The sequence below is a fragment of the Vidua macroura genome, chromosome 12, assembly GCF_024509145.1.
Source record: "Vidua macroura isolate BioBank_ID:100142 chromosome 12, ASM2450914v1, whole genome shotgun sequence".
Taxonomy (NCBI): domain Eukaryota; kingdom Metazoa; phylum Chordata; class Aves; order Passeriformes; family Viduidae; genus Vidua; species Vidua macroura.
In genome coordinates this window covers 13,813,883-13,840,673 of record NC_071582.1, presented here as the reverse complement: position 1 = coordinate 13,840,673, position 26,791 = coordinate 13,813,883, and the positions used below count along the sequence as shown (strand labels likewise).

General features: G+C 44.0%; 1 protein-coding gene across 1 annotated transcript in view; it reads left to right on the top strand.

Annotated features, from left to right (window-relative positions):
* Window positions 1-23,671: 23,671 nt before the first annotated feature.
* Window positions 23,672-26,791, top strand: part of CEMIP (cell migration inducing hyaluronidase 1) — a 49,849-nt gene continuing 46,729 nt past the window's right edge. The window contains exons 1-2 of the mRNA XM_053987863.1: window positions 23,672-23,747; window positions 26,564-26,716. Coding sequence (XP_053843838.1) covers window positions 23,672-23,747; window positions 26,564-26,716 — 229 coding nt within the window. The remainder of the gene's footprint in view (window positions 23,748-26,563; window positions 26,717-26,791) is intronic.

Genomic DNA, 26,791 nt, shown 5'->3' with positions numbered 1-26,791 from the left:
AATTGTCTGTAAGATTTATTAAGGGCTTTCCTCGAAACTATTGTCCTGAAGCACAAGGGTTCATAGAGAACATCAGGCTTGTTACAAGATGGAGGAGAGGCTGGTAAGTCTGGAGGAGAGGATGGAAAATATTATTTGGTTGCAAGTAAGTGCCTTCTTTTGGGTGCTGGAGAGCAGTACAAAGATTGGCATTTCATACAGTAATCAAAGTCAGAAATTTAATCCTTCAATTTAATGACCCAGGCATTGTCCTGTGCAAATTTTCTAAGCAAAGGCAAATACTATTATCAAAGGCACAGGGCTGTTCAGTAAGTCAGCCAGGCTTCTTTGTGCTATCAGCACATCTAAAGATAAGAATTATATCTCCTCAAAGCAAATATCTGAAGTATAGTGTAATAAGTCATGTTGTTGAAGCAGCCTGAAAGCAGTGGCAGTTAGATGAAGCATTCCTTGCTTTTCATGAGAACAGGGAAATACTTTTACACGTGGTCTGCTAAGGCTCAGAGAGAAGGGTTTTCCTTGTTAGGGTTCTCTGCCGTGGTTTGACAGGGAGAATTCAGGGAAATGTGCCTGCAGGTGTACAGTGAGGTATACAGTGTTCTTTGGTGCCTTGATGAAGCAGTTGGATCCTTATGAGAGTTTCATTAAAAAAAAAAAAAAAAGGGAGTGGAGGGCCAAATTTCTTGTCAACAGCAAACAAAAGGGCAGATGCCCATGTGAGTGCTCAGGCGTGTGCTCAGCCTTTCTCCTGCTGTGGCGTTTGTGCAGGGATGGGCACGGGTTCACTGCTCAACTCCTCTCTTTCACGGGCTGAAGACCTGTGCAGAGGCTTGTTATCATGCTCACTAGTGGGCAGTCTTAATTATCTGAAAATTCAAGAGCCCAGAATGAGCTTCTATCTCATCTTTTCTTTAAAAATCCTGGACCTTTTAGATCTTGGGTGACACAAAGCCTCCAGGAGGCTGCAACCCATCCAGAGATGGAGATTTCAGTGCAGGGAAACTTACACAGCCCAAATCTGCACTCAGACTCTGGGGGACTCATTATATTTATATTTGCCAAGGCTGTAGGTAGATCTTTTCCTATGGTTATTATTCAATGCCAGTCTGATTCATACTTTCAGCTACTTGTCATTTTTGCGATTTGATTCCTTAGCGGTGATAAGGTCTGGAGAAAAACAAAGATAACAAGACAAGGCTAGAATGTGCTTGTTGCAGTCTTGCCTAGTTTAGAGATATTTCCTAAATGGTTTCATTTTCAGATTAGCTTTTCCTCTTGCTTCCCAGATTGATAAATGCTCAGGCAGGCATAATTAGTATTTCAAAGTGGAGCTCACAGTTTAAAGCTGTGAATGCTTTCTTGTTCTAGTACGTGCACGAGTTCTGACCCCTCCATCCCCTAGATCTGGATACAATACAAGGAACACCACCACCACTTCCAATAACAACAAAGTAAAGTGCTACTTGGGTTTCATAACCTGCCCCTCCTGATAGCATCTGTGATTCAGAGTTAATCATCCACACAACACAGAAGTCAGCAGATCTATTTGAATTCCCTCCTGTCTATTTAAATCCCTTAAACTACCCACAGATCAACCCATGGATGAAAGCCACAAGATTTATATACATTTGTTTTTATAATTGGAAAGAAGCTGGAGCACTTGCCAGAGCACCATGTTGCAGATTGCATCCTCAGTGCAACTGGGTGAAGCCTGTGCTGGCACTGCTGTGCCTGAGCCATCCTAAAGCCCTGAAGTTTTCCCTCCTCGCCTGCTCCCTTGCTGGTCTCTGTCCTCTGCAGCTGGGATTAACAAGGTGACTCTGAGGAGACACATCCTTCCTGAGATGATCACATTACAGCAGGAATTAGAGCAATCTGAGCACCAGACAGTCCCAGGTGGCTGTGGCAAACCAGGCTCCTTGTCACTTTGCAGCCTGGCATATGAAACCTGAGGGGTTTTCTTTTGCCTGCTTTCACCCTTCTCCTGGCCCAGGGAGTGGGGCTTGGGGGTCTTGAGGGAGCATCTCCTGACCTGATGTGCATCTAAGGCACAGAACAGGAAAATACAAAATACACACTAGTCTGTGATAGAGAATTTGGGAAGACATTAAAAAGATAGGAACTGAACTGGCATGTGATTCCTCCATGAAACATGTAGGGTGGGAAAAGAGATGATAAAATGATGTACTGTGTTTAAATGCAGGAAGTTCTTATTTTTGCTTGAATACGTTTGTCTGCAAGCCAAATGCTGTCTGAGTCAGACCTTGGTTTCATGAGGATCAGCAGATCTGTACTTCAGGGCAGGATCCCTCCTGTAATTTGTTGAGCTTCACAAAACCAAAAATCATTCTTTTTGCCTAAGGAGATGTGGATAAAAAAAATATAATTTATATTAAGATATGGTCTATGCTTTTGAATTTTTAATGGCATTTCCTAAATAGCAGTATTTAGGAAAGGCATTTAAATCCCAACACACCTGACTCTAGTTAGCTAAACACACACCTGACTTTGTTACAATCCCTGCAAAAAGCAGTTCTCCAGAAGAGGCTATCCTCAGTAACAAGGCCCTGAGAACATTGGCTGGATGTTCACCCAATAGCCACATTTGTCATTGTGGGGATTGGGTGTGTTTACTGGGCTTGAGCTGAAGGCAGAAAACTTTAAAAAAAGCTAAAATCTAAGAAAAGAGGAGTGAGTGACAGCTGCAGGGAGCTGGTGGGGAATGGGGGTTCAAGGAAAACAGCTTGAGCTGGGAGAAAGGGGCAGAGACATGGCCAGATCCCTCGCAGCCCTTTCTCTGCTCCTCTCAGCACCAGGGGGATGTGTGGGCATTTTTCACTCCTCTTTCCTTGCCAGTGCTGCTGACTGAAGATGAGGTGACCTGTCCTGAAAGCAGGTTTTGTGCCAGAGGAGATGCAGCCAAGTGCTGGGCAAGTTGTTGGGAGAATTTTTTTGGGGAGAAAAACCAGCTGTATCCTGACTGAGAGCAAGAAGCACTGACCTCCTGTGGTTTACTCTTGGGATGGGTTGGAGGCTAAACAGGGGCTGTGCGTTTTTTATGGTCCTTTGAAGTTTAAACTTCAGTCTGTAAGAGACAAACTTACCAAAGCAGCATGTGGGGATTTCTGCTTGGTTCCCATATTATGAACAAGAACGTTTTAAATTCCCAGTTCTCTCACTCCCTTTGAAAGTTCAGCTCACGTAGATGTTGACCAAAATGTCAGAGGGGTTGTTTTTAAATAGGAGTAAATAACAGTTGGGGGAGACTGACTCACTGGATGGAACTCTCTTGTTATTTCAAGCACAAGGAAAAAAATATGTAATTTTCAGTTGTACTCTATGGCATTCCCTCGTTAGTTTACCCCAGATTTTCATCAGTGAGGTCAGGATTTGGACTGTGCCCTTCCATGTTCATCTGCTATGTGACACACCATGCCAATAAACATGGTAGGGCTGTTTTCTAGAAAAACATTCATCAGCTTAGAGGTTCCCTTTACTAAAATCCAGCCAGGACTGACATCCAGGATAACCAGAAACCCCAGCACTACATGATACCCATTTGCCCAGGACTCATACTGCACCTGACATAGCCAATACTGTGTGTTGCTCACAATATTGAACAAGTGTTATTCATCCTCTCCCAGGCAGTCAGAGCCCCAGACATGCACTTTTTGTGTCTTTATTCCAGCCAAATTTCATCTCCAAGTTACGTGACTCGCTTTACATCCCACCACTCAGGGAAGTCTCCCCTCCTTTGCCTGCTTGATCACATTTCTCTGAGTGTCTTTGCTTCTGAGAGTTCAGGGTTGAACTGGAGGAGTGTTCTGAGGCTTGTAAATGAGGTATGGATGTGTGTACGTGCAGATCTCTATCTGCCACATGCTCAAGAACAGGAAACCTCTTGCCTGCTTTTTTGCCTTTCTCTTGTCCTTTTTATGCTTTTGCCTATCCCGGGAAGCCTGCTCATTGCCAAAACTTTTTTAACACTTTGTCTGATGTTTTTGCTTTACCTGAATGAGCCAGAACTGCAAATGCCAATATCTAGGTGAAAAAACCCCAAAAATTTCTTGGGTTTGTTTCATCCAACCATTTCCAAAAGAAAACAAGCAGGATAAACACAATGGTAAAAATGCATGAAGTGCACTGTGGGGATTGTTGAATGACAGTAACAGAGGGGAAGAAATGTTAGGTTTTATACAGTCTGGTGTCAGCAGATCCTCAAAAATTTTCAAAGTAATGTTTGAAACAGCTGGGACCCACTAAACATTCACTTTTTGTGAGTGTATAGTAAGCTTTCCTCCTTCAAAGACCAAATTTTTTGGTAAAAACATAAAAAAAATGTTGACCTGATTAGGAACACGAATGAAAAAAAGAAAGAATGATCCTTATCCATAAAATGAAATGAACCTTTTCACTAGAAAAGGTTGTGAACACAATTACTTAGTTTTGGGGTGCAAATACCTTAAATAGCTTAAGTTAGTTTTCTACACATATTAGTATGACTTTTATTTGAACTGGAAAGTTAGACTTTCTACCTAAAAATATTTTCATTTGTTTTTCTTGCAAGAAACTCCTAAGAATGAAAGTAAAAGACACAAAAGTGGTCCTGTGTATTGCTCCACTGGCATTTTACTTATCAAGTCTGACTTCTATCCCTTGTGCTGGTTTTTAAGCAAAAGCATCTAAAGCTACATATATTCCCCCATCCTTCAGGTAGGGCTCTAAAATCACTTTGAATTTATAGTTTGGGATCTCCCATGAATTCAGTATTTTCATTTCTTGCCAGGGCTGAGGAAGATACACACGCATCCGTTTTACTTTGAACTCCATGCCCCGGACAACCCATGCCTGATTACAGCTCCTCTCCTGAGGCTGCATCTCTCCCTCAGTTCTGGCAGTGGCTGGAGCACAGGGGTCTCACCCAGCTGCAGGGCAGAGCTGCAGGAACCCTCCCACAGCCATGCTGACATTTCTTCCTTTGCTTCTCCTGGAGGAGCTGCAGCCTAGCTCAGCCACACACACAGGTATTTTTCAGGGTTTGCAGTGGGTTTTGTACAAGCTGAAGAAACAGAACTGAAGTGCAGAACTAAACAGGAAACTGTTAAATACCACTAATTTAAAGAGAAAATAACCCCCTTAATCTTTCCAATATTTACATAGAGGATAAGTTCTAATACCTTTGCTTCTCACAACTCTTCCCAAGCCCTTTGTTGTGGGAAGGTAGTTATTTCCATCTCTTCCTCCACAACCTCCAAAGTAGGTGCTTTTCATTTGATCTTTTCAATCCTGGTGTAATTGATTTCATTGCTTCAATTCAGCCTGCTCACATGCACCCTAGACTGTAGCACTCCTATTCCCAAATGACCTGGCAACTCAAGATGGTCACAGCTGTGGTTTTTTCTTTTTTTTTTTTTTTTTTAATTCTTTCACCATCTAGTTTCCTTTTCTAATGCCTTCCTCATTCCTCAGGGAGGTGGCAGTCAGCGTCGTACAGCACCAAAGCTGGTTCCCAGCATCTGGGGGAGTGACAAGCTCTTTTTGTGATGGTGACTTCAGGGGATATGAAATGTGCTAATGCAATGCAAATCACCCTTATGAAACAGCCAAATGTCTTGGGACTCCATCCTAAAAATATTCCATGAATATGGCTCTGGTGCATTTCTTTCATTTCCTCTAGTCAGAGGCCAGATCATCTGAAAATATATCCGTTTTTGAGCTGTGCAGTGTTATGACACAGCTGGAGCTGGTTAAAATCTAGAGGGCAGTATCTGGCTTAAGCTGATGGGTCTTTCTGTGGCTTTGATTTATTATTTTAGAACAGCCTGTCCCCTCTTCCATCCTGCAGATAGCTTTGTTTTGTTTTGATGAAAAAAAACCAGAAAAAGTCCAAAATAGCTTTCCTTTATTGCTGTCTGTGTGTAAAGCAAAGGTCCAGGCATGCAGACCCCCTGATTTCACCACAATGAACTGGTTTCCCCTCATTTATTGCTCTGCAGGCAGGGATGGGTGGTGGGTCACTTCAGGGAATCCTTTGGAAAAATTTTGACTTCCTGAGCTTTGTAGAATGCAGAGAGGCAAATGATGAAGGTGGCGCTTCCTTTCTCTAAGCCAAATTTATATTTTCCATTTTTACCAGGAATTCAGGTAATTCAAAGAATACACTTAAATCCTGGAAGGTTTTGGTGACACAAGGAAAGCAAACCATGGTTCAGGCATCTTGGTGTTACATGCTGAGCCACTTAAGAGGGGAGAAAGGAGAAAAAACCCCAAAAAGCTAATTATCTTGGTGTTTAGTTTTTATTTTCAAGTGCAAACTTCATGTGGCTTTCTGCATTGCACAGCACAAGTGCCTCTCACAGACAGGAATGGGTGTTGGGGTCTTTTGTGGGAGATCCTTTCTATCAATATAAGAACTGTACTGTATCTGCAGCTTTGGGTCTGAGGCTTGTACCAAAGGTTTCTAATTTGGAGCCCTTTTTTCTCTGAAAGAGGGTGGCAATGGGAATCACAGGATGAAGGAAAGACATAGGGGCAATTCTTTTGTAAATGTGTTAGCCGAAATTTGGGGAAACAGGAGTTAAAAGATGATTTAATTTTATCCTTAGTTATTCTAAACTGACATTGAAGAAACAGCCAGGGAGAAAATGGAAACCATAATAATAAACCTTGCTGTAAAGTGGAGGAAGCAGGTCTCTTTAGACTGTGGCTCTGGTTCAAGTTGGAGATTACTTTCTAATTCCTGAATCTGTGCCCCCGGTGAAATGTCTGCTGGATGCTGGTTCCCTCTCCTGCAGCAGCCTCAGGAGACACGAGTGGGTATGTGACTGGTTGTACCTCAGCCTTACGGGGCAAGGAAGAGAAAATCCCTGGTTTTAAGCCATCCTGGCACCTGACTCAAAGTTCTCAGAGGTCAGCCGGGGTCCCTGGATCAGACCTCTGTAATAAGCAGCCGTTGTTTCCAGACAAAGCAAAAAAAAAAATCTGATTTTCTTTGGCTTTGAGAATTTGTTGTGTTTTTTTTAGAGCAGAAAGAGAACCTCAAAGGACATTTCTTTGTTTTCCCCTGAAGTCTGTACTCTTGGCTGCAGACCATCTCTCTTGTACTCAAGCCCTTGAGTGCATTTTTCCCTTTGCCCCTGCCTGCCCTTTTTGCCAACAGAGGAGACTGGCTGCGTGTCACCCTCTGCTATCCCAGGGAAGCTGTTTTCCAGGTGGTGGCAGGTGTCCTAGCAAGGGACAGGGACAGTGCCCAGCGTCCAGCACATGGAACTGGTGAGCTGTTGGATCTGTTGGATCTTCTACCCAACAGAGCCCTGGGGTGGGCCCTGCTGTGCCCTGGGTGGGCAGCAAGCCCTTGGGGTTTTTTCTTACCCCAGCACCTCCTTTCTCTTTCTCATAGTTAAAATTCAGGTCTGCCTGGCTTGCTCTCTTCCCTGATGTCAGGCCAGAAAGGTTTTCCAGGCTGGGGTAGGTCTGTGTCTGTACCTGAGCTGAGGTTTGCAGTGCTGCTCAGAAAAGGGCTGACTTCTAGGCTGGACTGGGCTCCTTGTGCATCCCTGCTGCTTAGATTGCTGCAGGTGTGGGCACAGTGTAAATATTTGTTTAAACCCATTGTACCCCAAAGGGCCATGAGAAAGACCCCTCTCGTGACCAACACTGAGACAGTTTGTGAAGCTTCAACCTCTTCATATGCCCACAAAAAGAGATGTCTGAAATAATCCCATTCTAAAAATCAGATTTTGTGAAAAAAGGTGAGCACTGAAATACATCTTTATTTTGGAGACATGAAGACTCCTAAAACTTTTGCGCTGTCTTTGTGAGACTTGAGGACACCTTTGGTTAAAAAAACATATTACGAAACTGTGTTTCTCAGTCAGCTAAAATAGTTAGGCAGGAAAAAAGTGTTTTGTGGTTTAACCATGGGTCCCATGATGCTTCACCTGACTAAGTAGCTACTTCAGGAATCAATCCACGAATGCCAGATTTGAAAAGAAGATGGGATATATTTATTCATTCAACCATAACACATGAGCAACTGAATCCCGGAATGCCTTCCCTGCTAACCAGGCTCCTTGATGATGGCCAGGTCTCTCTCATCACAGGAATTGTGAAACACCAATTTGGTAATTAATCCTCCTTTTTTTTTTAAAAAAAAAAAAAAAAGGTTGCCCAAAATCTGTAAACATGTTGTTTACTACTAAATAGCAGGAAAAAATGGTCACACGTGGGGGTCTGTGGGGGAAGAGCCATGAGCTGCCAGCAGCCATCTGGACCTGGCACATGCAGACTGATGGGTCTAACCTGACTGAATTCTGGCAGTATCAGCATTTTGGTTGTCTCTTTAGTTCAGCAGTTTTTTTTTTAGCCTTTCAGAGTCCAGAAGTTATGGGATTGGCTTTTTTCTTTTCCTGTTGTTGTTTTTTAGACTATTTCATAATGAGTGGGATGTTTCCCCTTCTTTTTTTAACCCCACATGCTGGATCCTTGGAAAGGAACCAAGCTTACTCATTCTCTCTTCCAGACAAATAGAAACAAATATTTAGTTTTAAAAGAGATAGAAGGAAGAATCCCTGTAAGGCTCATGTATCTTTTTGATCCTGGAGCTGAACTGAGCTGTTTATATAATTTCCTCAGCCTGAATTGCAGAATGGACAGGATTGAACACATACTTGGAACAGTTAGAAATAAAAATGAACTCCAAAGGCCAGAAGCCCTGGCTGCCTTAGAGCTTCTGTCATGCATGCTTTGGACTGAGCTCTGCAGAGAAATGAGCTGATGCTGGTAACTCCAAGCAAAGCTGTGTCCCTCTGCACAGAAGCCTAAGCACAGCTGCTGCTCCTTCTCTATGGGATGTCACCAAGCCTGGGGGCAGCAGGGCTGCTGGGGCCAGAGTGGGGTGTGCCCCACGTGCTGCTTGCCCCCCACATGGGCTGCAGGTGCTGCAGGTCTCATCACACCAGGAGGAGAGGGGAGCTGCACCTGTAATCTTGCAGGATTTGGCAATGGGTGTGCCATGTGGAACTGTTAGAGCTGGTTTGTGATGCTGGGAAATGCGAGGGGTACTGCAATTTAGTGAGTGCAGCTCCAGCCTGTACCCAGTTTATCCTCTAAGCACACGAGGCCCTGATCCCTCTGCTTGCTCCCGTTTGTAGGCACTTGTTTGTTCACCTGTGAGCCTGTGGAGCTTGGAGAGGACACAGCTCCAGCAAAGGCTGTGAATGGATTTTAATCATGGCACACCCCTGGAGCTGTGGCCCCAGCCCCTTCCCAGAGGGGCCAGTGGCTGCCCAGCACCCCGTGTGCATGTCCCAGCACCCATGTCCATGTCTCAGCACCCATGTCCATGTCCCAGCACCCATGTCCATGTCCCAGCACCCCGTGTGCATGTCCCAGCACCCATGTCCATGTCCCAGCACCCATGTCCATGTCCCAGCACCCCGTGTGCATGTCCCAGCACCCATGTCCATGTCCCAGCACCCATGTCCATGTCCCAGCACCCTGTGTCCATGTCCCAGCACCCATGTCCTCGTCCCAGCACTCTGTGTGCATGTTTCAGCACCCATGTCCTCATCCCAGCACCCTGTGTCCCACTGCTGGGCATGTGGGGCTCTGCAGGACTGACCCTGATGGATGCAACAGCCTCTTGTGTCACACAGTGTCCATGCAGTCATGTAAGGAGGAGCTGTAGGGGATTCCCACACGTGGATCTGCCCAGCATCACGTAACCTGTTAGAGAGAAGGGTTTTGCTCTGATTTTCTGCAGCCTTTTGTGCTGTGCTTCAAATATTGCCTGAAAGATAATGCTCAGCTAGAAGCACGTGGGTGCACATACATGGCACCTCTCCCCCTCATTTCTTTCTTTTAAACCAGAACAAAAGGACTATTGGGAGAGCTTATTTTAGATGAGCTTTGAATTCCAAAGACATTGCTGCTGTGTTTCAAACCAGGAAGTAATTCTGCTTAACAGGAATAACTGAAAAACTAGAGCCAGCTTTTCCGCTCGTTTTCTGTAAATTCACCCCACTCTAAATCCTGCAGAACTGTCTCAGGCTCGTACAGATCTGCACTTGATTTTACAGCCAGGCAAAATATGTGAAATCCATGCTCAACTTAGTACAAGCCAGAGTGTTTATTAGAGGATCCCTCAAGCTGCATTGCAACAATCTTTTTATAAATACAGATAATGAACACTTAAATGTGAATCAGGATCACAATTTGAGTAAAGGATTCTTACTTCTGGGATCATGTATATCTGGGCATTGATACCCAGTGTCATCTTGCTGATGAAAACCAGTTAGCAAGCCAATTTTTAAGGTTGTCTCTGGTGTAATTGCAGGTTGCTATCACCAGCACACCCTCAGTTGAGTACATAGGGATCCAGATCTGGTCTCTTGGCAGGGCAGACATACAAAATCACTTTACATCTGCATTCATCAAAGTGTTTTGTCTTTTACTGCATTTGAAATAGCAGTTAAATAGGGAAAACTTTATCTCCAAGGAAAGTTACTGCAAAATCTTGCTGAGCCTTGGCAGAAGGAAATGGAAGTTCCCTCGGAAGGGGCAAGTACATTGTTCTCCCTTACAATTAACTCAATTAAAGTCACTGGGAGTTCGTATTCTATTCAGATGAGGATTTGAGCTCTTAGGGGGAAGAAAAGGCCTTTTATCACCTCGGAAGAAGAATTAACACCACTGCTCTAATGTAGAGGAAGGAGAGGAAAGAGCAAACTAGAAGCCATTGTTTACAAAGGATGTGGGGAAAAAAACAAGTTTGTTTTTCTGATTTTCTCTGCTGGCATTGCAATAAAAGATAAAAATAACTATATTTCACTACTAAAGAGGTTTGAAACTGTCAGATTGTCCCTGCACATGCCTTATATATCTGTCTAGACAGAGAAGAGTGACTGAAATAATTCTTGCAAGGACACTGCCAAGGCTTACATGCCTGCGTGCTACTGAATTAAAATTAATGCTAACAAATGCCAAGCAAAGCTGGTACAGCATCCTTAAGGAATATGAGCAGCCAAAAATTCTTGCTAGTCAAAAATTTATTCAAAGCCATTAGCAAGCAGGTGTTATGGAGGCAGCATCCCCGTGGTGAAGCACAGACACCTGTGTGTGCAGCACTTGTGGGACAGGTGTGGAATCCTCAAAGCTTCTTTGTCTTTTCTAAGGCTTTAATGCAAAGTGTTGTTTTTCTAAGGAAGTTTTAATTTCAACACATGTAGCTGAGGTAAAGGCTGGTATAGGCAAATGGTAAAGGTTAGTGCCTAAAGGGGGATTCTTACCCTAAATCTTGAAAGGCACAGAAAATTTGGAAAATGAAGAAGCACGTTTTGTTCTTGTTTTGCTGAATGAAATGCAAAAGTCAGAGATGTTTTAAATTTCTGATCCAAGCTTCCCCAAAGGCTGAGTGAGCTGGCTGTAGTGTGCCCTGTCCCACAGGGCTGCGTGCTGGCTCCTCAAGGGCTCTGCAGTGGGCAGATGGGACAGGACAGGACAGGACACACATCACAGCTGCCCCTTGCAGTGGCTCACACATAGGTCTGTTTGCTGGGGTGGTTGCTCTCTGCTGTGCTTGCATCCAGACTTTCACACACTTCCCACATTTAGGATGGTCAGACAGCCAGGACAGGCAGAAGATTTTGTCTGTGTTTGTTCTTTCTCACTCCCCTTTGCCTGCCCATGGCCTGGACATTCATGTTTCCCTTACCCTTGACCCCATATTGCATTCAGCATCCTCTGACATCGTGCAGAAGTCACTTTTTAACACTTGGCTCCCACATTTAGTCTGGCTTTATATTCCCTGGAGACATACATGTTTCAGATTGATGGGATGTGAACTTCCTGGTGCCTGCAGGCTTTGGAAAACTGTGTACATTGCAGTCTTGTGTATCCTGGGTTCAGTGCTTTGACAGCCTGACCTTGCTATGCTGTTGCTCTCCTTGGTGGAGGTTTTGTTCTCTCAGCATGGGCTGTCCCCAAGATGTTGGGAGGATACACCAGTGCCAGGCTGCTCAGAGAGCTTTTGGCTTTCTAAAAGTAAACACCATGGCCCATCTTGAGATGTGTAACCTGGGGAAGGAGTTCTTGCTGTAGGAAAGGAGAAGTGCAAGAGCTATTTCTGTTATAACTTCTTTGAGGCACTGGGACAGGCCTTCCAAGAAGGAATAGTTTGGTTTGGATATTTACATTTTCAGGGAAAAACAACAACAAAAAAAAAGCACATGCAATTTCTATTCCCCTGTCTGCTGTCTCAGCACCTCTCCCTTGCTCCATGGGCAAATCTGCTTTGCCCAGTGACAGTAATTTTCCCCACATGAAAGGAAACTGTATTAAGGCTGAACTAAGCATTTTGCTCTCAGGATTCTTGGCTTCCTATATGTGTCTTACTAATCCACAGAAGATGCTGATGACCTCATTGCTCATGGTTTTGTACCCCTTTGAGAAGGGGTTTTGCTTCCTCCTTCCACTGACCAACAATCAATGATGTCACTTCATCTGTACCAATGATGCATTTAAAATTATAGGTATTTTTAAAATGTAGATATTTTCCTTGCTTGTAACTCCCTTATGGAGGAGCAGGATCATAGTCTAAGCCTCCTCAGCCTGCCACCATTAACCTACCTCTGCTTTTTTCATTGCAGGTAAATGGCACAGTGCTCCTGTTCACCAGCACTGGGATATTCTTCGTGCTGCAGGATGCATGTTCAGGAGCAGTCGTGGGTAGGCAGCACTTTGACACAGTTACCAGTGAAAACCCTGCCTGTGCAGTAACTGAATATGTTCAAACATCCATAAAAGAGAGGTAAGAAAACTGCTGAGATTCCACTTTGTGTAGCAACCTGTGGCTGATAGACAAAGAAAGGAAAATTATGTCATTTCATAACCAAACCTGGGCTCTGAAGAAATCTGACACAAATTAAAATGTACAAATCCCAAGCATCAGCCAGATAAGAGGAGCGGAATTTCTCTCCCAGGATTGTACGGATTAGAGCAGACAGAAACAGGTTTTCTAGAATACTGGCAATTTCTTCTAAATAAGCCAGTCATTTTCCAGCATGGAGGAGATAAGGTTCTTGCAATGACACTTGCAATCCTATGCACCCATCCCCATGCCCAGCCACGTCATGGCAGCCAGTGATTCAGTTTTCCATTTTGGAAACAAGTCCATTTCTGTTTATTCTTACTGATTGTTTTTGCCTCTTGTGACAGATGAAAACCATAGGTGTGCCAGATTTTCCAGTGGGACTTTTCTTGGGTGAGCCAATGACTAGTCCTGCCTGCCTGCTGGCTCTCCTGCCTTGCGTGGGTCCTGGCAATGGTCTGGACTATCTCTGTTTGTGTCTGTCCCACATTCCTTGTGGTTTTATGTGTTGCCACATAAACATGGAACAACAGAGATGGATAGATATATTCTTGGCTGCTGGTAGAAGCAGGTCAAGTAACCAGACAACAGACTTTCAGTCCAAGGCATTTCTGAGCAGTTCATGACCAAAGATTTGAACACTCCTGAGTTATTACATCTGCATTTCTGCACATGAGTGTGTACATGTATCAGATGTGCATGAAGAGACAAATATCCATGCAATGTCTGTACATTCAGATTGTTTTCCTGGTAAGATTTTGCAATGAGGCATTCAGCTCACAATGTGACCACTTGTGCCTGCAACTCACTGCAGGTACAACTCACTGGGGGCTGAAAGGACATCTGTGAGGACCAGAGGCAGATTGAAGATTGATTGAGAATCAGAGCCAGGATGTAGATGGTTTCAGAGTCTCAGCACTCCCATAAGGTAGGGATGCACTCACAGGCATTTGGGCTTGTTTTGATTCCATGTGAAGCACAGGTTTAATCTCTGACCATTTAAATGGAGTTTAAACTTGGGAGAGCTTACATGGGATTGAAATTAAGGGGGTTTAGGTGTTCTTAAAGTCAAGCATGCTCCTACATACTTTTCTGTATTGGAGCTTAAAAGATCTTGAAGATCCTTAATGAAGGATCATGCAGTAATTACTTTTCTTCTTTTCAGATCACTTGTCCTTGTGTGCTCTAGAAATATCACAGACATGCTGGGCATGTGTGAAATGTTAGTTTTTGTCAGGTCAGGTTCATCAAAGCCTATTATCTACATTTTTCTTATCAGGTAAATGTATTTATTCTATCATGTTTCTTTGGCTTTTTATTGCTTTTCATGTTTCCTTGGCTTTTAATTAGTTGGAAAGCACAGAAGAATTACTGGTGTGTATCCCATCCAAACATGTCCATGCAGTTATACAGTACTTATCAATATGGCCACAAAATGCCAATGTAACCCAGTGAAAACCTCTTGGCTTAGGGATGGTGAGAAGTTGCTGCAAATTTTCCATCCTAAAGGGAGCTTGGTTTTCTAAAAAAAAAGAAAAAGAAAAAGAAAAAGATTCCATCTCAAAAGTTCCACTGCTTTGTGAGGAAGAACAATCATAACCTGAAAAGTTGATGAAAAAGAAAACAGTCTGCAGTAAAATAAGAGCTGTGTAGTGTTTTGGATAGAAGGATGGTGAAATCAACAGTTTGGGAGAGTCCTTATTATAATTTTACCTTGCATTGCTGCAAGAAATCCACTGGTATCATCGGTCCAGAGAATCCATGCTGGATTTCCTACTGGAAAACTGGAGGCTATTGAGTCCAGGTTTGGATGAATAATGTGAGTGATAAGGAAATCAAGAAAACAGCCACCTAACTTGATGCAGATTTCAGGTCCTCATGCAGAGATCAGATGGAAAATTGACTGTATTTCCACCTTCTTATTTTTTGGGATGGAGAAGGAGAGCGGGTTGCAGGAGGCTAGGGACCTTTTTCCCACTGCTTTATTGAAATTCATATAAATTTCTGGTTGAAATTTCAAAGTTCATTGCTACGGCCGTTCCAGAGGAGGCAAGAGTCTTTACAGCACAGGCAGCGATTTCATTTCAGTGCATGTTTGATTCCTGAGAAGCTGCCTCTTCTTTCATCCTTTCAAAAGCAAAAGATCGAGGTTTTCTTTTCTGTTTTTGTCCTGAAACTTTATTGTTTCATTCTTTCATCAAAGCCCTGAATACTTTTGAAAGGAATTTTTTGATTAAAAAGGAATCTTTTTTTTTTTTGTTTGTTTGTTTTGCCAAACATTGTTCCCTGAACCACCTGTGCCATCCTCTTGGCTGTTTTGGGAGCTTGGTTCAGCCTCCTGCCCCGACTGCTCCAGGGGCACAAAAAGCAGCAGGCACGGTCAGCACCATCCTGGGGACACTCTGGCTGGGGGCTTGTCCTGGCCCTGCCACGCTGGTGGGATGCTGGTGGCTGGCAGTGGGACTGAGCTGCTGCTGGCTGATCACAAGCTGCCCCTGTTTTGCCTTTCCTAAGGGCAAGGGTGTTCACCCGTGTGCCTGCCCTGATTTCCAGTCTGGGTAATCATGTTCTGCTCCATGAGCTTCCTCCTGCTGGTTCAGGTATTTGGACTATTTGACTTCACAGCTCCAGGACTGCTCCGTGCTGGGGGGGCTGCATTTCAGGGCAGGCTGGAGCATTTCTCCCAAGCACACATTGCTTCTGCCAAGGATAATGCAAAAAACACCCCAATCCTCTTGACCCCCGTGGGATCAGGATTTAGGGTCTTGTTTCCTGGTTTTTCAAAACCTTATTTAAATTAGAAGTGTTTACAGGAATAGTCTCGACCCAGCCAGCTGCAAATAGCCTTGGGAGTCTTTGCAATGAAAAGCATAATATAAACACAAGACATTATTATTAAAATGGAAGGATACATAATGCCTTTGTACTTTGGGACAGCAGAGGACCAGAGCAGAGTTGACATGAGGCATAGTTAAGGCATAACAGGATGAAACAGATGTAAACTAATAAAAGAAGGATTCAAAGTGTTTAACCATTTTCAGGTAGTTAAATAAGTAGAAGTACCAGTTTTATTTAAAAATAAAGAGTAAAACAATATTCCTGCTAACTGACATCTGGGTACCTGGCTTAGCTTGTTGAAATACCAGCAGATCCATGAGGCAGCAAGTTTACAGTTTCAGTGAGGCTCATTCCCACTTCCATTCCCCTTTCTCTCTCCTCTGTTCTGTAGTTTTAATTCAAGAAATAAAAGAAGAGCTAAGAAATGTCCATGATGTGTGGAGGGATCCCAAGCTGTGCTGCTGGTAAGTGAACTGCCACACCCAGAGGGTCACTTCTCTCCTTGTGTCTGTTTTTCAGGGAGTTTTGCCAGGCTTGGTTATAAAGGACAAGCCAAACCATCCTGGATCAAAGTATTTCATCATGCTGGTTATCAGAAAGCTGTTTCTATTCAGCATTATGTTCCCTTGAAGATGAAAAAATATCAGTGTCCTGATAATACTGTTGAGCCACTAAAATTTGCTTTTTCTCAGACCTGCTTGGAGCACATCCCTGCAAAGGCTGGGGTGCCCTGGAGCACTGCTGGGGAGCACCAGCCAGGCAGAGCCCAGCACCACCCCCACCAAAACTTGCTGTTCTTACTAGATTGTACCAAACTGATAGTGTTTGCTTGTATATTGTATAACCAATAAATATATTCTCACCTTACCCTCTGTGGTAGAGCTTTATTTTTCCATCAGTGCCTTACAGAGAAGAACAGGAGCAGTCTGTGGGCTGCCTTTCCCCGGGGAAGTGTTTCAACATATCTGTGATCTGGTATCAAAAGGTAAGTTTTAAAGGCAAGAGCTGCTCTGTGTTAATTGTGGGACTATAAATAAAATTTGGCATGGAAATTTAGCAATTCCAGGGAGACATGAACTTAAGGGAGAATTCCCTACCTTTGCTTCATTCCTACTTTTACCCATTAATATCTGCTTTTTAAAACAGGTGTCCATCTGCTGTGGCATCTTAGGTGAACTTAGCAACCTCTGCTTGGTCAGTGTGCAGTGATCTCGTGACAATGTCTTCTACTCAAACTGAGCACAGAGCACAACGAGGAGTTATAAATGTGTTTCTGTCTGAAGCTAATGACTAGTCAAATGATGTTTATCTAACTGATGTGAACACTTAATTAAGGACCTAGAGGAATAAAACCCAGGATGAAGTATGGGCTGCTTAGGTTAAAGTCTTGTGTTCCTTTCAGGCAATGCTCATATTGACCTTCGACTCTCATTGAGGACTGAAATATTGTCAGTATTAGTGGCAAATTCTCTTTGCTTTCTGTTTATGCTGCAGCTGTTGAAATAAACACAAATATAGAGATTTATATGCAAAGTGAGAAAAAACTGATAGCCTCACTGACTGCAGCTAAGCACAAAGTGACCCTGAAATGATGAAAGAGTCACTTGGGTTTGAACATAATGTTTCTTGGTGGCAACAGTGAAGGCACAGGTGATTTCAGACCATCCCTGTCATTGAATAACATGGGCTGTTCAAACGGGTAGGTGAAGGTTGTGTAACTGATGTCCTGTTGTTTCTTTGGAATTCTCAGAAATGGCCAAACAAGTTGCTACAAGGAAAGGTTAGTGTTTTGTTGGCCAGACTTTAGCTCCCTGGTGAGTGAGTTGCTCTGGCATCCACGCGCCGGCCAGCTGACTTGTGCCTCTGAGTGGGGACTGAATGCCTTGGATGGGACACTTGCCTCCATCACTCCCATTCTGCCCCTGGTCCTTGTATGTGGGCTGAGATGACACCCAGAAGGTTTACAGGCAGAAAAGGAAACTGTGGCTCCATCCCCACACCAGGTGGGAGAGGTGAGAGTTGGGTTTGGCTGGAGAAGAGGTCCTGGCTTGCCTGAAAGTGTGAAGAAATCAGTGATGCTGCCCAGTAAAGGTAAGATAAATCATGATGCATGGGACATCATGGGGATGAGAATGGTACAATAGCCTGAGCAGCTGGAAATGACCCTCTAGGGAGATCCCTGAAGTCCTTTGGAACTCCTAATTGTTATGATTTCTGATGCTGTACAGGGGGAAAAAGCAAGATGTTTTTGGCTCATAAGCATAAGCCCAGCACTGGAACAAGTACTTACAGAGCAAACTTTTAGCTTCTTGGAGATTTATTTGATAATCTGTGACATGTCCAGACCCTGAATCCCAATAAAAATTTGCAGAGCTCTAACCCCAGGCTGAGACTAAACAATTGGCAAAGGAAGAGCTGGTGAAGGAAGGAGAGGAATGTGCCTAAACCTCTGAAAAATCTCTATTCCTGCTCCCAGAAGGAGAGCAAATGGCAAATGTCCTGGAGAGGAAGGCGTGGAGTCGTGGCGAGCCAGATGCAAACAGTGAAGTACCACAAAAGCAAAAAGAAAAATATTTACATCCTGATGCAGTTATTTGGGTAGTTAAAAGCAGCAGTTTGAAGAGGATTCAGGATGCTGTGATCCTCTTCAGCCACAGCACTCACTTTCCTTACCTTGGGAGGGAAAAGAGCCCTCTAAGCAGGGACGCTCTGCAGAGGGTACCGCTCCTCCAGGGACATTCAAGGGGATGTTTCCAAAGGCTGCTGCTAACTTGGCACGCACCAGGAGCCTGTGGGAATGAAGCTGTGGGGTAAGTGCTGCATGGGTGTTGTGTTTGAAGGCAGCTGCCCTGTTCCTCCTGGGATTTCCTGAGGATATCCACCCGTGTGCTGGAGCCCTCAGGGACTGTGTGTGTCCTCGTGGACTCGCAGCTGATCCAGGCGTGCCCAGCACATCCCGTGCATTCCGGGTGTGTGGCCATTCTGCTCATCCCCAGAGCATTTCTGCCGTGGCTCTGGCATCCCTGGAAGCACGAGCTTGGCTGGCAGCAGGCAGGGCAGAGTCAGTGCACCCTGAGCCTCAGCAAACGGGGCTCAGCTTCCCACTACTTTGGTGCTTTGAAAACTTCATGTGGTGGAGGAGGGTTTAATTCAGTGAAATGCTGAGCACTTCGAAAGCATGTGAAACTGGGAGTCAGCCTCGGATGGGTGGAGTGATGGGAATTGCAAATGATTTTGTTTAAACAGAGCCAAAAATTGCTTCCTTTCCTCTTCAAAGTCTATAAGCCTCTGAAAAAAAAAAAGTAAATTCTTAAAAAAGCATTGCTTTAAAACCCCCATTTCCCCCCTTTTATTTCTGTCTCAAAATAGTTTGCCAATATTACAACAAATTAGCAATCTCCTTCGTTTTCTTTAATTTATTAATTGTAAAAATTTCCTCTAACTCCTGCTTCTCATTCAGAATCTATTTTTATGGACATCAGGAACCAAGGAATTTGCAGCGATGTTTATACAGAATATGTGAGCAGAACCTTCTTGTGGGGAAAGTTATTAGATAAATTTATAAGAAACCAAGGCTCACTGGGAAAACAGTCAGAATGTTGCTTTTGACTCCAGTATTGATTCATTGAGAATTAAAGTCTGTTCCTGAGTTTAATCCTCCTCCTCTTGCTAGTAAAAACGAGCAGCTGATGTGTGGGTGGCAAGCACAAGAAGAAGATGTGGAGCAGAGGCAGCTATGCTGCTGCCATGCTCTGGGACTGAGCAGCATTTCCATTAGCAAGCCCCAGAAATTCGTGTGTTTATTTTCTGAAGGTTTTAGCTGTGCCTGTGGCTGGGTGTGTGAAAATCCCCTCTGTATGTCACTGTAGCAAGGGCTGGCATGTTCTCAGGTCAGAAAAGCAAACGTGCACCTCAAATCCATCTTCCCAGCTGGGGCTAAAATGCAAAATTCCATGAGCAGGGCGAGGGGACCTGCTGCCATGCAGTGTCAGCAAGAAGGGAGCAGAGGCGTTAATTAAACAGCTCCTCCCTCTCTCAGGATCAGCTTCCAAATCGATGTTGGCCTCCCTGCATATGCATGAGGAAAGATGCAGCAAGGCTTCAGACCAGAAACTGCTGCAACCTCAGTTCCAGCAGTGGCTGTGAGAGGGTCTGGGCTTGGTGCACCACAGCCCCCTGACCCACTGACCCCTCAGGGTCTTTGAGAGCATCTTCCTTGCAGAGAGGGCCCGTGGGGCACTTTAGTGTCTGCTGAGAGTTCACTCCCCATCAGGCTAAAGGGCTCCTTTTCCCTGTGAGCTTTCCCTGTTCTCTGGGGATGGTGCTGGATCCCTGCTTTGCCCCAGTGCAGGTTGGTGGTCTCTTTCACTGGGCAGTAGCAGCAACAGAAGCCACATGGTTTGCTGCCCCTATTTGACATCTTTTTCAGGAGAGATTAGGTAGCTGCTGCTTTTTTCCTGTTCTTGCCTCATTTTTAATGGTTTATGAATGATCCCATTATGCCATACTTGACATACTGAAAGGAGCTGTCTCCAGCAGATGCTGAAGGTGCATCATCCAAAGAGTGTCACAAGCCAATCTTAAAATGCACTTTTAAACACCCAGTAGTGGGAGTAACTTTAAAAAAATTTGTTGCCAGGTTTGGGTGGCTGGTCCAGAGTTGTGCAAGGGGGCGAGTCACGGTGTGTGTTTCTGAATGACCGGTGGTGCCTCCCCAGAAAGCTCCACTCTGACCCTTCAGATTCAGGGTGTCTGTGTGACCCCATCACGATACCTGTGAGGATCCAGCTTCTTCAGAGCATTTCTTCACTGTTTTGTTCTCAAAATTGTCCTCAGTGCGTTGCCTCCAGCATTAAACCCATGGGAAGGGCGGTGGAGAGGGATTCCTCTCTGCAGTGTGCTTTCTAGTACAGCATCGCTGCTGACACCTGCGGTAGCAGCCAGCTGAGGACTAATGGCTTCCTGCATCTACTTTTAGCATTGTCTGCTGCTATTGTTCACTTTTTGGAAAGGTTCAGCAGCTGGGAATCATTTCAGAGAGTCTGCCTTGCCAGATCCAAGGATATGAGTCCCACTTGCCATTGCCAGGCAGCTTTTAATGGCTAGATATAAAAGCTTTTCTCACCCAAGAGAGAAGTCCCAGATGGTATTTCAGAAAGGCTGGAGATGTGAGGCTTAGGCAGCCACTTGCACAGCCCTTGTGCTCTGAGAGCCCGAGTCTGCAGGGAGATTTGTTGACACTGGTGGTTACATCAGAGCTGGAGTCAGTGCGAGGCGCCTGTTCAAGGATGTGTGGCTGTATCCCCTGGGCTCCCAGTGCTGAGCCAGGGAAGTGCTGCCTGGCAGGAGATAACTGCTCCTGAGCCTGCTGCAGCACCACAGGGACCAGGAGACTCACTACCTTCCTCCTCTTATACTGAACAATCAAACCAGACATGCCACTGCTTGCACCCAGTATTTGGGGAAGATGCTGAATTGAGAGGTTTAGAAGGAAAATTCCGGAGATTATCCCCCGAGCAGCATTTTTCCAGCCCGGTGTTAGTCAGAGCTGAATCAGAGGAGTCAGATCCTCTTGGCCCTCTTGGCTCCCAGCCTTTCCAACCCAAGTGCCAGTTAATACTAACACTGCAATGAACTCGGGCTCGGTGTGAGACGAATCAAACACCCTACCTCAGTCACAAAATAAGCAGGATATTCTTTGGACTGGGGCAGATCAGACACAGTGAAAACATTGGAGCTCTGGCACACAGCTGATGCCTCTGAAAATGACATGTCTTCTCAGTGTCTGATTGCTTGTTTGGAGCTCTGCTGATGAAGATGGATGCAATCAGGGAAACAGTCCCTGGTGAGCAACAGGAGATATAAAATCAGAAGCCATTTTGCACAAACTGATGGTAAGTACCATGCAGTTCCTGGCTCTAGAGAAAGCAAAGGCTGATAAATTTCTTGATGTAGTTTCCTACCAGTTTGCTACAGGTCTGTGTCAGGGGTAAGGTTTCAAAAAAGTTCCTTTGAGATTTTAATGGGCTAGAACAAAAACATTTCTTTGCTACCTACACAGCAATAAGAGAGTAAATGCATGCCACTGTCAAAAAACCAGTCCCTTCTTTTTATTCCTGTGAACTCTTTTATCATCTGAGTATATTTTATGACCAAAACCTCATTGGTTGGAATCTGGCTTTATGGAGCACTAACACACAGTGGTGTCCAGACTCTGAGCAATGCTATTTATCTGCAATGACCATCCTGTGGTATTACCTCTTGTTTAGTTCTCCCTGGATCGTTACAGCACAGCCTAATGACTGTGTCTGCAGATCAGGCTGTGTAATAATCACTAATAATTCCTGGCATTTTAATGGTGACTGCTGTACTCTGGGTGTACCTCTAATAACATTTCTTTGAAAGAGCTCTGGCTTATCCAAAGTTGCTGGTTAATGCTGTTAAAATGTCAGACACGTGCAGCCTGGTTCTGGCACAAATTCCATGGCGACAGCGCTGCTCTCTGATAATGTATATCATTCAAAGTTATGGCATTGCTAAGTGCATTCCTCTCTTCCACTGCTCTGTAACAGCATTTCAGCACCTGACAGACTCCACCAAGCCCTGAGTCTATGCTGTTTCCAGAGCTCAGGGCTGTCAAATACACTACACCAAAGCAAACAAACATTTCCCTGGCAAAATATTTCCTGTAAAATCTGGTCCTAGTGCTATTTTTACTGCAATCATTGGATTACATGTGTTTTGAACCTATCATTATACTTTGAGCTGTGGCACCTTTACGAACAGTACAGATGTGCTTTACATATACACTACAAAATTTGCTCCAGAATAAATCCTGGCTTTTTCCATTCCTTTTGTTGTTGTTTTTGTTGTTGTTTAACAAGTGACATGAAAAATAACATTTGTTTTTGCCCTAAAGAAATTGGGGTACCCTGGAATTGTTTTTCAGGGTTTTTTTTTTTTGTGTTGAACTAAACTGTGTGAGGCATACATTTATCCAGTTTCATTGGTGGGATGTGACATGACAGCTACAAATAAATGTCTTTGATATTCCCCAGACACTGGCTTATATGATAAAACCTAAAGACTCCAAGGACTACATGTGAATTCTGAACAGTGCTTTATGAATACAGAAGTGGGTGTCCTTGCCTCCCTGTGAATACACATGTCAATAAATTGTCATGAGCCTGGGGCAGAGCTGCAGAATCAATCACTGGAGACCAGAGAGAATCACATTAATTCTAACTTTGACTTTCATGACACTGCTTGTTTGTTTTTGCTGGGGGTTGGCTACAGAAGAAACAAAAACAACATTAGGTAGACTGGTTTCAAAAGCAGCCTTTGGTTTTGCAAGAAAATTCTGAGCTGGCACACTAAATAGACAATATTTTCTTAGATCTGAAATCTAAGAAACTGCATGCTTCAGGTTGGAAGTGTGAGTATGGTTTATCTGGGGGTTACACAAAACACCATTGCTAAAAATGTCTGGGTATTTCGGGGGGAGAGAGGTGCCACTGAAAGGTTACTCCGTGGAAATCTGTCACTCTGCAAACGCCTCCTCTGTTGTGTTTCATTACTTTCTAGCACATGTGAATATGCAGCCCTAGAGAGCCCTGACACTGGATGTGTTTATGCCACATTCCTAAGGCGTTTTTGGTTACAGCTGGTGGCTGCTTTCTGAGTGTCTATTTGGATTCCCGAGTGGGTTTATCCTAAACCAAACAAAGGGTGAGGAGCTGCCCATGGCTCCTTGCTCTGTTCAGGCTGGTCCTGAATCAGTGCAAAGGTGTTTTCAGCCATGAGCTGAACGGGAGTGGATGTGGTCTGGCATAAAGCTGGATTTAACCTCTTTTTTTTTTTTTTTTTTTTTTTGTACAGTGAATGAGCTGAGGAAAAAAAAAAGTGACATTTTCTTGATATTCTTTTTTCACAGCTACCCATACAGAGAATTGAAAGTCCTGAAAAATGGCTCTACCTACCTGCAAGTATCTGGCTGGAAGTTTGGGTTTTTTTCTGTTTGTAGTCTCTTCAGTAAGCACAGGTAAGTTTTCTTGCCATGGGGAAAAAGGGTATAGTTTGTAATGCTATTTTTAATAGGTTTAAATTGACCAGCTTTTCACTCTTTGTATAAAAAAAACGTCAAGGAAAGAGTGAAAAAACTCAACAGAAAAGCAGTTTCCTGGTGTGCCAATATACTCAGTTAAGGGCAGCTGGAGTGGCAAAGTCTGAAATTTCTGAGCAGGTGAAAGTACCCTCAGCAATGCCTCAGACTCTGCCACACATTCTTAAACCAAACGCAAATCCAACAAACTGCCACAAAGAAATAGCAAAAGAAACCTCAGGTCCTAATAGCTGTGGCTGAGGGAGGTGAAGGCAAGCATGTCCCTGCATTCCTCAAGCCCAGATGTGGAGAGCAAAAAGCTCTGGCCTGGGACATCCCTGTCCCTTGGGTTTTGTCTCTTCCAAGCTGTTTTTTCACTAAGCAGTTTAGGGAAGGGGGAAAGGGGAGCTTGATTTACATATTCTATATACAGCTAATTTGGAGGTTTGTATTTGTTTGGAACAAAGAGACCATATGTCTTGCCCCAAACATTGCAGCTGCATGAAGCAACCTCTCATTGTCATACTCAGGCCCTTTTGGTCAAGAAGCAAACATTCAGTTAATTCCTTGTGCTGGGTAGAATTTGCACTTTTATTTAAAAAATGACAATGAAAGCAGTAATCAAGATGTCAAGGTAACTGGACCAGCTGGCAGGAGATGCTCAGCCTGATGGTGTCTTTGGCCCAGCAGATGCTGGTGATGTGCAAAGTTCCTGGTACAAATTGATTAATGAAATTGGGAATTTGGGTCCTCTGCTTCTGGTTTGTTGTTTGTCATCCCAAAAACCAGCCTAAATTCCTCTTCATTTCCCCTTGGGCTTCCCCGTGTGCCTCTCTGTTTCAAAATACTGAATTTGGGGCACAAGTCATCTTTCGAGACTGCAGGAAGCTCCTTGCATAGTAGCATATTCAAGTAAATGGAAAAATGAACAAGATTTTTATCCTTTACATTTGACTTGATTAATTAATTTGAATTGATTCTCTTGGTTTTATATCACTTCTCATCATGAGCAAATTTTTTCTATATCCTTATTCTCAGAGAAAGAACATCTTTTTTTTTTTTGAAAAAATAGTTGTCAGTGTGTATTTGAATATCTATTTACAAGGCAAGCCCCATTCCCTGTCTGAAATATTTACCTTTTCTAACTTTTATTAATTCTGTGTGGCTTCTGGTAGGAACCCAGAAACACCTCTTCATTTTTCACAATTACTGTAAATCAGAGGGAGTGCTTCTGGCATTATTAATACAATTCCAGCTTCCAGCTGGCACAGTGGTATCCAAATCAGGTCCTGGATGTTTATCTGTGTCTGACTTGCTGCCTGGTAGATTATTGGCCCTTTTTGATTTACTTCATGTATATGGGAAAATTTTTCAGAGAGACAGGTCTATGCAGCCCACAGGAAACATCCCTCACTCACCTTGAAAATTGATATTTATTGGGGCTCTGGAGATTTTAAAGCCATGGCTGGTCCAATTCTATTGTTTTCTTAAGATATGAAGCTGGTGGAGGAATGTGAGGGGAAACTGAATGCAGATGGACAGATTTTGTTTCTGTTGCAGTGGAATTACAGATGTCCTTCAAGTTCCACAGTGGCAGCACAAAACGACTGCCTGTCGACTGCACTGGTGGCAGGAAATGTTTCCTTGCTTGGATTCACATCCTTGTCCTTTCCATTACCTGGAGGCATTAGTACCTGTGGGGCAAAACCCACCCAACTTTACTGTACCAATTTCCAGAGACATAACCCTGCTGAGGTCAAGGTTTATCCCATGCCCATCATCATTGATTTGTTGGTCCTGTACTTTTCTCCATGGTGTTTTTGTTTTAAGGGATAAAAATTGGAAAGCTGGTGAGAACTCACAGCCCTTTCTGAAGGCAAAGGGCTCATTGTTCAAACTTCCACTGACCTCAGCTTCCTAGGATTAGAAAGGGCTCTACCCTCAGAAAATATGCATCACACGTGAGACTCTCACTTGCAGTTTTCTTGATTACTGTAAGACATGAGGCTCACATATCAACTGAGGTTGTACCAGGGAAATATTTTATCTGAAATAAATAGTTGCAACATGAGACTCTTGCATGTGGCATGAGAGCTGTTCAGACTAACACGTCATGGCAGCCTATCATCAAATTTGTGTGTGGAGACTGCAGATGTGTGATCCCAAAGTGAATGAATCCTTATTGCTTCTGCCTGGAAAAGCTCACAAACCCAGACACACTTGTGAGGTTCCTGTTGCTCTCTGTTACTGGTAATTGCTTGGTGCTTGGTGTTTCCATGTCAGTTTGATCTCTTTTTCTTACTATCTCCAGTGAAAATATATAATGCAAACATATTTTAACATCTTTATATTAAACAAAGCAGGTATTTTGGGGGCATTTTTAAAGGTCGTAGTTGTTTTACCCCTTTATCAACACCTTCCCTGGGCTTTGTGTCTAGATGGTATGAACAGAGCTAAATGTCACAGCAGGAAGGGCTCAGTAAAAGTCCTTTTTCAGCAGTTTGCTTCCCCTGCAAGGCTCCTTTGCATTGGGTTTTTCCATTCTTCCAGAAAACAGAAAACCATACAGCTTAAGCTGTTGTTTGTTTTCTTTTGGTCGTGACCCACATGTACCCTGCTGCACCGAGGTATTGCTGTGTTCCAGGGAGTCAGCCAAGAGACTGATGCTGAATGACACTGTAAAGATGCCCAGGTGCAGAGCTTCCTGTCCCACTCCAAACAAACACTGATTGTTCTCACTCTCCAACTCTGCCCAGCAGAAGCAGCTGTCACATGTCCTGACAGAGAGCCTGAGTTAGAAATCTGGAACCCAGGTCACAACGAAGAAAACCGCGTTGAAATCCGCCACGGCAGGAAGCTGCTTCTCTCTTCTTCTGCGACTGTCCACTCTATCCACATCACTGATGGAGGTAAAACGTGCTGCTGGCAAGGCTGGCTGCACTCTGCTCTCCACTGGGACTGTTTAAATCACTGTGGATTGTGCT